This window comes from Bufo bufo, chromosome 2 (assembly GCF_905171765.1).
Source record: "Bufo bufo chromosome 2, aBufBuf1.1, whole genome shotgun sequence".
Lineage (NCBI taxonomy): Eukaryota > Metazoa > Chordata > Amphibia > Anura > Bufonidae > Bufo > Bufo bufo.
The window spans coordinates 70,817,584-70,830,961 of NC_053390.1; the positions used below are offsets into that span (position 1 = coordinate 70,817,584).

The window sequence follows — 13,378 nt, forward strand, 5'->3', positions numbered from 1 at the left end:
TTCCCCCAGCTCTCCTTTCCTCCTCCACACTGCTTCCGTGGAGCCAGGAGAGAGGAGCCCGTCCGTCCACCTCTGAACCCAGCGCCACCATAGTGCCATCTGGCACCTCAAAAGTTATTAGGGACAGGTTAGATTAGGCAGGGAGACTGGGGGATAGTTTAGGTAGGGGGAAACCATTTTTTTTTCACTCTGATCGGGTGTCTGGGGTCCACAGCACACTCAGCTGTGCGACCCTAGACCCCCCAGGGGTGCTTCAGCTTTCCCCTGGGGGGTTCCCCCCCCCCACACACACACGCATGCTTTTTGGGGCACAAGCGCTTTTTTTTCTTTTTTTTTCTTAGCGCTCCGGCCACTGTTGGCGCACCCCACCGCTGATCACTTATATTGAATCTTATTAAAAAATTTTTACATTTTTGGGGCTTTCATTATTATTATTTTTTTTTTCTGTTAGGTTTAGGGTGGGTTAGGGTAATGTATAAGTGAACGTGAACACCCGTACCCGCCACCCCCACACGCACACTAAATAAAGTTTTACACACACGTGCACACGCACACTCCCCTATGGCACGCCGGACGTTCTCGGCCGAGGAGGCATACACATAGCTTGCCTCCGACTCAGAGCCCCAGTGAGGACGAGGATGACCCGACTTTCCTCTTGTCATCCGCGTCATCATCTAGTGATGATGATGAGCCCCCAAGGTGGAGCCAGGGGACCCCCATGCCAGGGACCCTGTGGCCCAAACTATTATGAGCAGCCTTGGGGCTCGTACTAGTTTTCCGACCCACCAGATAAGTCCACCTGAGCCCCCCTACCGGTGAACTTGTATGATGTACCCCAGAGGATTTTGAGCCTGTGATTCCTGACTTTGTTGGCCAACCAGGAATCCAGATTTCCACAGTGGGCTTCACTGAATGACTGACTTTTTATTTTTATTTTTTTATTTTTTCCAGTGACCTCTTTGTGAATCTGATGGTGGAGCAAACGAACATGTTCGCCCAACAGTTCCCGGGCTCCTTTTTGGCTAGGCCCGGTGGCTGGACTCCGGTCAGTGCAGCCAAGATGAGGACGTTTTGGGGCCTCGTGCTGCACATGTGTACGCGGGGCGAGATTCCCGTATTGAACCCCCAGAATGTCCCTCCACTCTGGGTGTTAGCGGGAAACTTGTGTGGGACCTTATGCACCCACTGCTAGATAAGGGTTACCACCTGTACGTGGATAACATTTATACTAGTATCCCCTTGTTCCAGTCCCTCGCCGTCAGATCCACGTCCTCTTGTGGGACCGTGCAGAAAAATCAATGCGGCCTCCCTACCCTCCCCCTCCAGGTACCTATCCCCAGGGGTGAGACTCGTGCTCTTACTAGTGGAAACCTGTTGCTGGTCAGAAGGACAAGACTGATGTCCTTATACAGTCCACAATTCACGGTTACGGCATCACCCCTGTCCCTGTGCGAGGTACCGCGGCAACGGTCCTCAAGCCCGATTGTATCGTGGACTACAATCGGTATATGGGAGGAGTTGATCTCTCTGATCAAGTCCTCAAGCCATATAATGCCATGGCCAAAACCCAGGCATGTTAGAAAAAAGTTGCGGTCTACTTGGTACAGGTTGCCTTGTACAACTCTTTTGTGCTGTCCCGGAGCGCTGGCAACACAGGGAAATTCCTGCAGTTCTATGAGGCAGTCCCCAAGGACCTGATCTTTTCTGACCGGGAAAAAGCATGCTGGAGTACCTCGGGAACTGGAAAGAAGGGACGGTCCCAAAAAAGTGCAAAGTGTGTCACAGGAGGGGGATACGGAAGGACACCGCCACTCAGTGTGACACGTGCCCCGATCATCCGGGCCTCTGCATTGACGGTTGCTTCAGGGAGTACCACACTTCCATGGAGTACTAAATTTATAATCCCATTCCCCAATTTTAATTCCATTTGGCCACAGACGATCGCCCAGAAAAAATAAATAATGGATCTCAGACTTTGGAGACACTAAAACAAAAAATATATATTTTTCAAAAATGTATATTATTTTGTAAAACTAAAATAAATAAAAAAAGTATACATATTAGGGATCGCCACGTCTGTAAGAACATGAACTATAAAAATACCACATGACCTAACCCCTCAGATGAACACATAAAAATGGTGTAAAAAAAGCAAAATATTTTTTTTTATCACCTTAGGCTACTTTCACACCTGCGTTAGGTGCGGATCCGTCTGGTATCTGCACAGACTGATCCGCACCTATAATGGAAACGCTTGTATCCGTTTGCATTATTCTTCTTAATAAAAAAAAAAAGTCTGTCAAAACGGATCCGTCCTGAGTTGCATTGAAAGTCAATGGGGGACGGATCCGTTTTCAAAGTAAGTGAAAACTGATCCGTCCCCATTGACTTACATTGCAAGCAGCGTTTTGGTATTCTGAACGGATCCGTTTTGAACAGTTTGTGAGATCCCTGAAACGGATTTCACAAACAGAATTCAAAACGCCAGTGTGAAAGTAGCCTTGCATCACAAAAAGTGTAATAGCAAGCAATCAAAAAGTCATATGCACCCCAAAATAGTGGCAAAAAATAAGCCCCTACCTAAGACAATCGGCTAAAAACAAAAAAAAAAATTACTCTCAGACTATGGAGATACTAAAATGTTTTGTTTTGTTTTTTGTTTAAAAAAGGATATTATAGTGTAAAACCTAAATACATTTTAAAAAGTAGACATATTAGGTATTGCCGCGTCCGAAAGAATCTGCTCTATAAAAATGACACATGACCTTACCCCTCAAATGAACACGGTCAAAAAAATAAAATAAAAACAGTGCCAAACCAGCTATTTTTTGCCAAATTTTCCATTTTAATCCATTTTTTCCGTTAACAAAGCAAGGGTTAACAGTCAAACAAAACTCTATTTATTGCCCTGATTCTGTAGTTTACAGAAACACACCATATGTGGTCGTAAAATGCTGTATGGCCAAACGGCAGGGCGCACAAGAAAAGAAGCGCCATATGGTTTTTGGAAGGCAGATTTTGCTGGACTGGTTTTTTGACACCATGTCCCATTTGAAGCCCCCCTGACAGTGGCGTACCTACCATATAGGCAGACCACGCAGCTGCTATGGGGCCCGTGAGAAAAAGGGGCCCGAAGTGGAGGAGAGGCCCCGCCCCCTAATTGCTCCTGTCTATCTTTCTAAAGCTAAAGGACCTTTGATGATGTCGTCACAGGTCCTGTAAGGGAACTGCACATTGTAAAGTATAGTTCCCAGGTTAGAACAGTGCATCTGCCAGGACCTGTGATGACATCATCTTCAACATCACAGGTCCTGCAGAACCTAGCAAAGGAACTGCACCAAAAATGGCGTAGTTCCTAGGTTTGAAAGGTACATTTGCCAGGACCTGTGATGACATCATCACAGGTCCTTCAACCCCTAACAGCAAGTATTAGAAGTTCACAAGCAGCTCTGCATAGATCCAAACAGACTGGAATGGAGTGGTAAGATGAGGTCCTCCACTTCTCGTCATTCCCACCCCCATGCCCTGTTTTTACTCATTGCTCACTCATGTATAATACTTCACACAGTTACAGTGACCACTACCTCATGTACCTGACACACAGTGACCATAATGTATAATTGACCACATATTTCTGTAAACACTGCATCTACAGTGTGTGTGTGTGTGTGTGTGTGTGTATATATATATATATATATATATATATATATATATATATAATCAGTACAGACCAAAAGTTTGGACACACCTTCTCATTCAAAGAGTTTTCTTTATTTTCATGACTATGAAAATTGTAGATTCACACTGAAGGCATCAAAACTATGAATTAACACATGTGGAATTATATACATAACAAACAAGTGTGAAACAACTGAAAATATGTCATATTCTAGGTTCTTCAAAGTAGCCACCTTCTGCTTTGATTACTGCTTTGCACACTCTTGGCATTCTCTTGATGAGCTTCAAGAGGTAGTCCCTGAAATGGTTTTCACTTCACAGGTGTGCCCTGTCAGGTTTAATAAGTGGAATTTCTTGCCTTATAAATGGGGTTGGGACCATCAGTTGCGTTGAGGAGAAGTCAGGTGGATACACAGCTGATAGTCCTACTGAATAGACTGTTAGAATTTGTATTATTGCAAGAAAAAAGCAGCTAAGTAAAGAAAAACGAGTGGCCATCATTACTTTAAGAAATGAAGGTCAGTCAGCCGAAAAATTGGGAAAACTTTGAAAGTAAGGGCTATTTGACCATGAAGGAGAGTGATGGGGTGCTGCGCCAGATGACCTGGCCTCCACAGTCACCGGACCTGAACCCAATCGAGATGGTTTGGGGTGAGCTGGACCGCAGAGTGAAGGCAAAAGGGCCAACAAGTGCTAAGCATCTCTGGGAACTCCTTCAAGACTGTTGGAAGACCATTTCAGGGGACTACCTCTTGAAGCTCATCAAGAGAATGCCAAGAGTGTGCAAAGCAGTAATCAAAGCAAAAGGTGGCTACTTTGAAGAACCTAGAATATGACATATTTTCAGTTGTTTCACACTTGTTTGTTATGTATATAATTCCACATGTGTTAATTCATAGTTTTGATGCCTTCATAGTCATGAAAATAAAGAAAGCTCTTTGAATGAGAAGGTGTGTCCAAACTTTTGGTCTGTACTGTATATAGCATATATTACACAGTATTATACATGCAATATGTACAGATATATAGTATATACCGCAGTGCACTATGTGAGGTATGAGGTATAATAGATGCAGTGTGTACAGATATATAGCATATACAGCAGTGTACTGATATGTGAGGTATGAGCTGTCAATACACTGCTGTGTTTACTATATACCTGTACACACTGCATATATTATACCGCGTACCTCACATAACTGTACACTGCTGTATATACCTTACATCTCTGTACGCACTGCATCTATTATAGCTCTTTTGTGTGCCAGGGCTGTTTTGGCATAAATTATAAAACGCAGCAGCAAGCATAGTTCATGGAACAAAAGGAGAGGCCTGCAATGGGTAGTGGGAGGGGCTATAAAAGGGGAATGAGGGCCCAATTTAGATTTTTGCTATGGGGCCCAGTGATTTTTATGTACGCCCCTGCCTCCTGATGCACCCCTAGAGTAGAAACTCCAAAAAAGTGACCCAATTTTGGAAACTACACCCCTCAAGGTATTCAAAACTGATTTTACAAACTTTGTTAACCCTTTAGGTGTTCCACAAGAGTTATTGACAAATGGAGATGAAATTTCTGAATTTCAATTTTTTGTAACCTTGCCTCACAAAAATGTAATATAGAGCAACCAAAAATCATATGTACCCTAAAAATAGTCCCAACAAAACTGCCACCTTATCCTGTAGTTTCCAAAATGGGGTCACTTTTTTGGACTTTCTAATCTAGGGATGCATCAGGGGGGCTTCAAATGGGACATGGTGTAAATAAACCAGTCCAGAAAATCTGCCTTCCAGAAACCTTATGGTGTTTCTTTCCTTCTGCGCCCTGCCGTGTGCCCATACAGTAGTTTACAACCACATATGGGGTGTTTCTATAAACTACAGAATCAGGGTAATAAATATTGAGTTTTGTTTGGCTGTTAACCCTTGCTTTGTTACTGGAAAAAAATGTTTAAAATGGAAAATCCAAACATGAAGTAGACATATGGGGAATGTAATTTAATAACTATTTTTGGAGGTATTACTATGCATTATAGAAGTAGAGAAATTGAAACTTGGAAATTTTGATAATTTTTCTAAATTTTTGGTAAACTTGGTATTTTTTGTATAAATAAAAATGATTTTTATTTTTTTTTACTCCATTTTACCAGTGTCATGAAGTACAATATGTGACGAAAAAACTGTCTCAGAATGGCCTGGATAAGTCAAAGCGTTTTATTCACACATAAAGTGACACTGGTCAGATTTGCAAAAAACGGCCTGGTCCTTAAGGTGAAAATGAGCCCTTAAGGGGTTAAAGAGGAGTTGTCACCACGCAATGCAATGTAGTCTGCAGGCAACACGTTATAGAGCAGGAGGAGCGGAGTAGATTGATATATAGTTTTGTGGGAAGAGATTCAGTGAAACTTGTAATTTATTCATTTAAATCTCTGCTATTTCTAATTTTATTGTTCAGAGTAGGTGTTATCAGTAACTGACAGAAAAAAAATAAAATAATAATATATATATATATATATATATATATATATATATATATATATATATATATATATATATATATATATACACACACACCCTAACACCTCCCCGTGTACAGCTATCAGTGACTGACAGCTATGTCTGTATACACACACAAACAGTGAATACTGTCAATCACTTACACCTCCCCGTGTATAACTGAAGTCAGAAATAGCACAGATTTATATGTAGAAATTACAAATTTAACTAAATATTTTCCCACAAAACTATATATCAATCTGCTCAGCTCCTCCTGCTCTAAATATGTTGCCTGCAGATTGCACTGCATTTTCTGGTGACAGGTCCTTGTTAAGTAGGAGTAAGTTGTGTTTTGGGTAAATTGCATCCGATGTTAATTTTACTTGTGCTCCATATTGATATGAAAAGTGATACTTTGTCAGGTCCAGCCATGAGTGCAAAGTTACTGTAGTAGGTGTCGCACAAAATGGGAATTATATTGATGATGGTGACGATGATCTCCTCTTTACCAAGGTGCTGGAGTACTTATTTATCCACTCCCAGCTTTGTGAGAAGGGCTTTGATCCATTGCTGGTGGATGAGGCTTTGGAGATGTATCAGTGCTCTGAGGAGAAGGTATGTACACATTGTATGGCTCTATGGTCCATTTATCCTCTTTGCCTTTACTATTATTAAAGGGGTGGTCCACCTTTGTGGGGGGGGGGGGGGGAGTTGGGGCTTAGTTGTCTTTAAATATAACTACTATAATACTGTCCTCTATGTACAAGAATATAACTACCATAATACTGCCCCCTATGTACAAGTATATAACTACTATAATACTGCTCCTATGTACAAGAATATAACTACTATAATACTGCTCCTATGTACAAGAATATAACTACTATAATACTGCTCCTATGTACAAGAATATAACTACTATAATACTGCTCCTATGTACAAGAATATAACTACTATAATACTGCCTCCTATGTACAAGAATAGAACTACTATAATACTGCTTCTATGTACAAGACTATAACTACTATAATACTGCTCCATATGTAAAAGAATATAACTACTATAATACTGCCTCCTATGTACAAGTATATAACTACTATAATACTGCTCCTATGTACAAGAATATAACTACTATAATACTGCTCCTATGTACAAGAATATAACTACTATAATACTGCCTCCTATGTACAAGAATAGAACTGCTATAATATCTAATGTATAAAAGACATATTAGTGTTTTATACTTTTATATTAATATTAGTCTTCTGCTTTCTTCTCTCCAGACAATGTTGTTTCTTCAGTTGATGAGCAAGTTTAAAGAGATGGGGTTTGAACAGAAAGAGATAAAGGAAGTTTTGTTACTTCATAACAACGATCAGGACAAGGCGCTGGAAGAGCTAATGGCACGTGCCGGACCTAGCTGAACCCTTCTCTCTCCCCCCCCCCCCCCCCATCACAATAGGCTCTTAATGAATGTTTGGATAGGAGAATTCTATGACAAGCTTTCCGTTCAGAGGAGCGCAGAGAGAATGCGGCCAAACCTGCTGCGTCCCGCCATGTCACGTGTTCTACTGTTTTTCCCTTTTCACAAAAACGCCAGCTACAGGAATATTGTAAGAAGTGCCCTTTCACATCCAAACCTTTACCCCCTTCGATGGAACGAGCAGGTTTCTGAACCATTATGTGCACGACAGTGGGGGAGCTGAATTTAGTATTTGTTTCTTTGCATTGTAAATGAGAACTGAGAAGAATTGATGTGTGAAGCTGCTGATGCTTATACTGGAATATGGACTGTTGTACCCTGATACCGCAAACATTAGTGCAATTCTTTTTTCTTTTTTTTCGTTTCAGTTATTTAGTGCTACACTGGTCATTAAAATACTCACAGGAGCATAGAGTGAACAGGGTTAGTCTGCATTTTACTCTGTCCTCCACAGGATCGGCCCCTGATTCTGGCGGCTGCTTGATGGTGGTTACAGTTTAGCGCTGGTAAAGCTGTGATTACTTCTCGGGATTGTTTAATTATATGCTATAAGTTATTGAGTTTTCAAAGCTTTATCTGTGCATCAAAAGACCTTGTTCACTTTACCCCTTCCTCCAGAGGGACTCCTTTTGGAAGCTGTTGACTTAAAACAGGTTGAAACCTTTTGTGGTTCTAGCAGCTGTTGAGCTGTGCAGGGAAGGCGTTTGCAATCTATCAATGTAAATTTATTTTTTTATTTTTTTGGACCGAAATTTACAATTTTGGTTGATGTGGTTTCTTGAGGTTACCACTTGCTGGAGAAACAGAAAAATTGACTGAACGTGATGGATTGTTCCAGCTGTCCCTAGGCAAGTATCATGATCAGTTCACAGGATTGCAAAATGGGGATAAATGATCGTAAGTGAAAGTAAAGGAGAAGACCAACCTCAGCGGACGTACTTGGAGGTAGGTTGAACAGTTGCCACAGACTTTCCCACAATGCTGTGGCAAAACGACAACTCTCCATCCTTTGACCGCCAGTGGCGGAAGGCCTGATTGAAGTTGTGCTTTTGCCGCTGGTTGGTAACTGTTGCTTTATGGCAAGCTTGGCCTTAGAATTTCATTGATCAGCTGGAGGAATGAGGGTCCCTGCAGCTCAGCAGCAGCTAAACCAAGGCGCAAAGTGGCACAACCTGTCCACGTGAGGCAACTTTCTTTAAGCACTTTGTTCTCCTTGCTTCTGTTCCTTCCCAGAATTATATCTAGTATTTCAAATCATCTTTTGATAGTACAAAGTGTATTATGTTGTACATTGTTTAAGATCAAAACAAGAACATGTAAATCTTAAGTCTTGATGAATATATAAGTAATTTGCTAAATATTTTCTTTCTCCCTACAGAGGTACTAATAAAACTCTAAAAGAACAAACATTTTGTTGACTGCTTCATTTTCCTTGGCTTTGTCACAAGGTTAACTTATTCCCTATCCCCAAGACGGGAGGTAACAGTCTGGGACCCCCACCAATCGTGAGAATGGTGCGGCAGGTCAAGCATGCGTGCTGCTGCTCCATTCATTCTCTATGGGACTGCCTGAGATAACCAAATGCTGTACCCAGCTATCTCCAGAAGTCCTATAGAGAATAAATGGAGTGGCAGCAGGCACAGCCGACCTGCTGCTCCATTCATACAGGTGGACAGGACCATTGGGGCGGATGCTTAGAGCCTTAGATTACTACTTGCTTATCTTCTATCCTGTCAGCTGCTTCCAGCAGATGACAATGAAGTGGAAAGTCCTTTTTAAAGGGCTTCTGTCACCCCCCAAAACTCATTTTTCATTTTTGGGCATATTAAAAATCCTTATTGTACGACGATTCCCTATATAGGCTCTTACCTTGTTCTGTGGCTTTTTCATTAAAAATCGAGCTTTTAAAATATGCAAATTACTTCACTACCAGAAAGTAGGGCGTCTACTTGCTGGTAGCCGCCGCATCCTCCTTTTAAAAAAATACCCCCTCCTCCAGTTGATTGACAGGGCCAGCGAGCGCTCTCCTCCTCCGGCTGGCCCTGTCAGCATTTCAACTCCCGCGCCTGCGCCTTACGTGTCTTCATTCGGCGCAGGCGCTCTGAGAGAAGGACACTCTGTTCCTCAGCACTCCCTCAGTGCGCCTGCGCTGATGACGTCACCTCTAAACCCAAAAGAGAAGACGTCATCGGCGCAGGCGCACTGAGGAAGCGAGCGTCCTTCTCTCAGAGCGCCTGCGCCGAATGAAGACACGTCAGGCGCGGGATTTGAAATGCTGACAGGGCCAGCCGGAGGAGGAGAGCGCTCGCTGGCCCTGTCAATCAACTGGAGGAGGGGGCGTTTTTTTAAAAGGAGGATGCGGCGGCTACCAGCAAGTAGACACCCTTCTTGCTGGTAGTGAAGTAATTTGCATATTTTAAAAGCTCGATTTTTAATGAAACGAAGACACAGAACAAGGTAAGAGCCCTATATAGGGAATAGTCGTACAATAAGGATTTTAATATGCCCAAAAATGAATTTTGGGGGTGACAGAAGCCCTTTAACCGCTTGCCGCCGCGGTAATGCCGATAGGCGTCTGGACGGCAGCACTCTCAGGTCTCAGCGACACCTATTGGAGTCATCTCGTGAGACCTGAGATTTCCTGTTCACAGGATTGCGCAGTTCACAAGTTGAACTACAGCCTGCCAGCGCTGATCATTGGCTGGCAGGCTGTAGATTTTTAAAATAACCAATCAAATAGGTATATCAGACGCTATTTTGTAAATAGCGTCTGATATACCTGCTACCTGCTCCTCTGGTGGTCCCTTTTGCTTGGATCGACCACCAGAGGACACAGGCAGCTCTGTAAGTAGCACCAAACACCACACACACACATTACACACACCCCCTGTCACTTATTAACCTCTGATCACCCCATATAGACTCCCTGATCACCCCCCTGTCATTGATCACCCCCCTGTAAGGGTCCCTTATCACCGCCAGTTAGGTAGTTAGCGCCCAGCCCACCGCAGTCACTGATTAGTCGCTGATTAGCGTCATCGCTGTCGCTAATAAGCACTAGTACTATATAGTATCTGTAAGTGATCAAGACTGATCGCAATCAGATCTATATAAGTACATTAGGGTCACCTTAGGCTCTACAAAAAACGCAGTGTTCGCCTTGTGCCCACACTTGCGTTCAGTCCGCCCCACCGCAGTGACAGAATTATAATTTTTTTGATCACTGCAAAAACACCGTAAAATCACTGCGGCGCTATAAAGATCACTTTTGAGCTTTCTGGATCTTTATTAGCGATCGCAGCTTTACTTCACAAGCACTCCTTTTTACTAGGTAGGTTTGCTCTTTTTCCTGCATAGTCTCAGAGGAATACCCCCTAAATTTAGTGAACCCAAAATGTCAAACAAGGGGTATTCCGCTGAAGAGGCCTACAGGATTCTGGCCGTGATGGGTGAAAGCGATGGGGACGCCTCACCCGCTGAATCCAGTGGTTCAGAATATGAACCTGTAGACAGCAGTGGCACTCTAACCGCTAGTGAAGATGACTAGGTTGAGGTCCCTGCTATGGTCAGGCGTACCTGACCCCATGTCAGTGTTCTGCATACCCCGCGTGATGAGCCTCATTTGCAGCAGAGTGGTGCTAGCGCTGATCTTTTTTATGGTGCGGCATACACCAGCAGCGCAGCACACCCTGGACCTTCTACCAGCACTGCCGTTTTCCCTGGTGAAGTGGCGAGCACCAGAAGGGCAGTTCCAGCTGGTACGGTGGCACGTGCAGTAACTCCCCCGTCGCAGCCACCACGTTCACAGGCCCGTAGAGCCCTTAGTCTCCCAGAGGTGCTGGCAAACCCAAATTGGCAATCCCCTTTTTCCGCCGCACCCGTATTGCCCCCTTTCACCGCCCAGTCTGGAGTTTGCGTGGAGACAGCTCATTTAGGATCAGCCCTTGAGTTTTTTGAGCTGTTCTTCACCGCGGATCAGAAACCAGCCGCTACGCCACACAGTATATAACCGCCAATCCGGAAAGCTTCTATTCCCAGCCTTTCCGGTGGAAACCAGTCAGTTTCCGAATGTAAAATATTTTTGGGCCTTATCCTCAGCATGGGTCTAACTAAAAAAAATGTTTTGCGGTCCTATTGGTCTAAAGACCCAATACATTACATGCCCATGTTCTCTGCTGCAATGTCCAGGGCACGTTTTGAGGTCATCATGTGCTTTATGCATTTCGCTGACAATAACCTGTCATCCAAGAGGCCACCCTGCATATGACTGGCTCCACAAAATTCAGCCCCTCATAGACCATTTGTCATCCAGATTTGCAGATGCGTATACCCCCAATCAGAACATCTGAATAGACGAGTCCCTTGTACATTTTACCGGGCGCCTTGGCATCAAACAGTACATCCCCAGCAAGCGCGCCCGGTATGGGGTCAAACTGTATAAGCTCTGTGAAAGGGCCACAGGCTATACATATCGTTTTAGGGTCTATGAGGGAAAAGACTCAAAACTGCAGCCAGTTAGATGTCCTGACTACCTGGGGAGCAGTGGCAAGATTGTCTGGGACTTGGTGTCACTCTTACTCCACAAGGGGTACCACTTATACGTGGACAATTTTTACACAAGTGTGGCCCTCTTTCGGCACTTACATATAGTCGGAATTCAATGCTGTGGCACCGCGCGACCTAGTCGCCGGGGCTTCCCCCAACGGCTCGTTAATACCCGACTTGCACGGGGGGAGAGGGCTGTCTTGTGTGACCAAGAACTGCTCGCGGTGAAGTGGAGGGACAAGCGTCACGATTACCTTCTGTCCACCATTCACGCAGACACGACAGTGCAAATTGAAAGGGCAACTGGAGTCATTGAGAAACCCCTCTCTGTCCACGACTATAACCTTCACATGGGAGGGGTGGACTTCAATGACCAGATGTTGGCTCCCTATTTAGTTTCCCGCCGCACCAGACGCTGGTATAAGAAGGTGTCTGTTTATTTAATTCAATTGGCTGTCTATAATAGTTTTGTTCTCTACAGTAAGTCTGGGAGAACGGGATCCTTCCTAAAATTCCAGGAAGAGATCATCGAGAACCTCCTGTATCCAGGAGGATCCGTGCCCCAAGTCCCTGATGTAGTTAGCCGGCTACATGACAGACACTTCCCGAGTGTCTATCCTGGTACCCCAACTCAGCTTTCCCCAAGAAAAAGATGTCGTGTCTGTAGCAGGGCTGGAATAAGGCGTGACACCACCGTTTTTTGTCCCGACTGTCCTGACCAGCCTGCCCTATGCATAGTGGAGTGTTTCCGCAAGTACCACACACAGGTACACTATTGGTGTAGGGATCGCGTGACACAGGACAGGCACACAGGGGTCTTAGGGCCCTTTCACACAGAGCTGCCACAAACCTCTCCTTTCACCTGGGACAAAGTGCATAATGTACTTCGCCACATCTCTGGGCTATTTGCGCTTTGCACATTGTCCCATGGGGAAGGAGAGGTTTGTCCTCTAAAGGTAAAAAAAAAAAAAAAAAAATCACAGGTAAGCAAAAAAGTTAATGTTCTGTTTCAAATGTTATATAAAGTTTATAAAAGTTGATGTTAATAAATTTATTGCGTTGCTGCCTGTTTTTTTTAAGCTGCAGCACTGATGTGCATTCTGACAGAAGCATTGCGCTGCTGTCAGATTACACAAAGTCGGTGTATGCGGCGCTGCAGGACGAGATTTCTCCTCTGCA

At 43.8% G+C, this 13,378-nt stretch overlaps 1 protein-coding gene across 3 annotated transcripts in view; it reads left to right on the top strand.

Annotated features, from left to right (window-relative positions):
• Positions 1 to 9,061, top strand: part of UBAP1 (ubiquitin associated protein 1) — a 51,715-nt gene extending 42,654 nt beyond the window's left edge. For 2 of the 3 annotated variants that reach the window (XM_040421178.1, XM_040421179.1), the window contains exons 6-7: positions 6,685 to 6,786; positions 7,455 to 9,061. In XM_040421178.1, the coding sequence (XP_040277112.1) occupies positions 6,685 to 6,786; positions 7,455 to 7,595 (243 nt within the window). In that variant the 3' untranslated portion in view covers positions 7,596 to 9,061. The remainder of the gene's footprint in view (positions 1 to 6,684; positions 6,787 to 7,454) is intronic. The other variant, XM_040421181.1, reaches the window with a different exon arrangement.
• Positions 9,062 to 13,378: the final 4,317 nt, after the last annotated feature.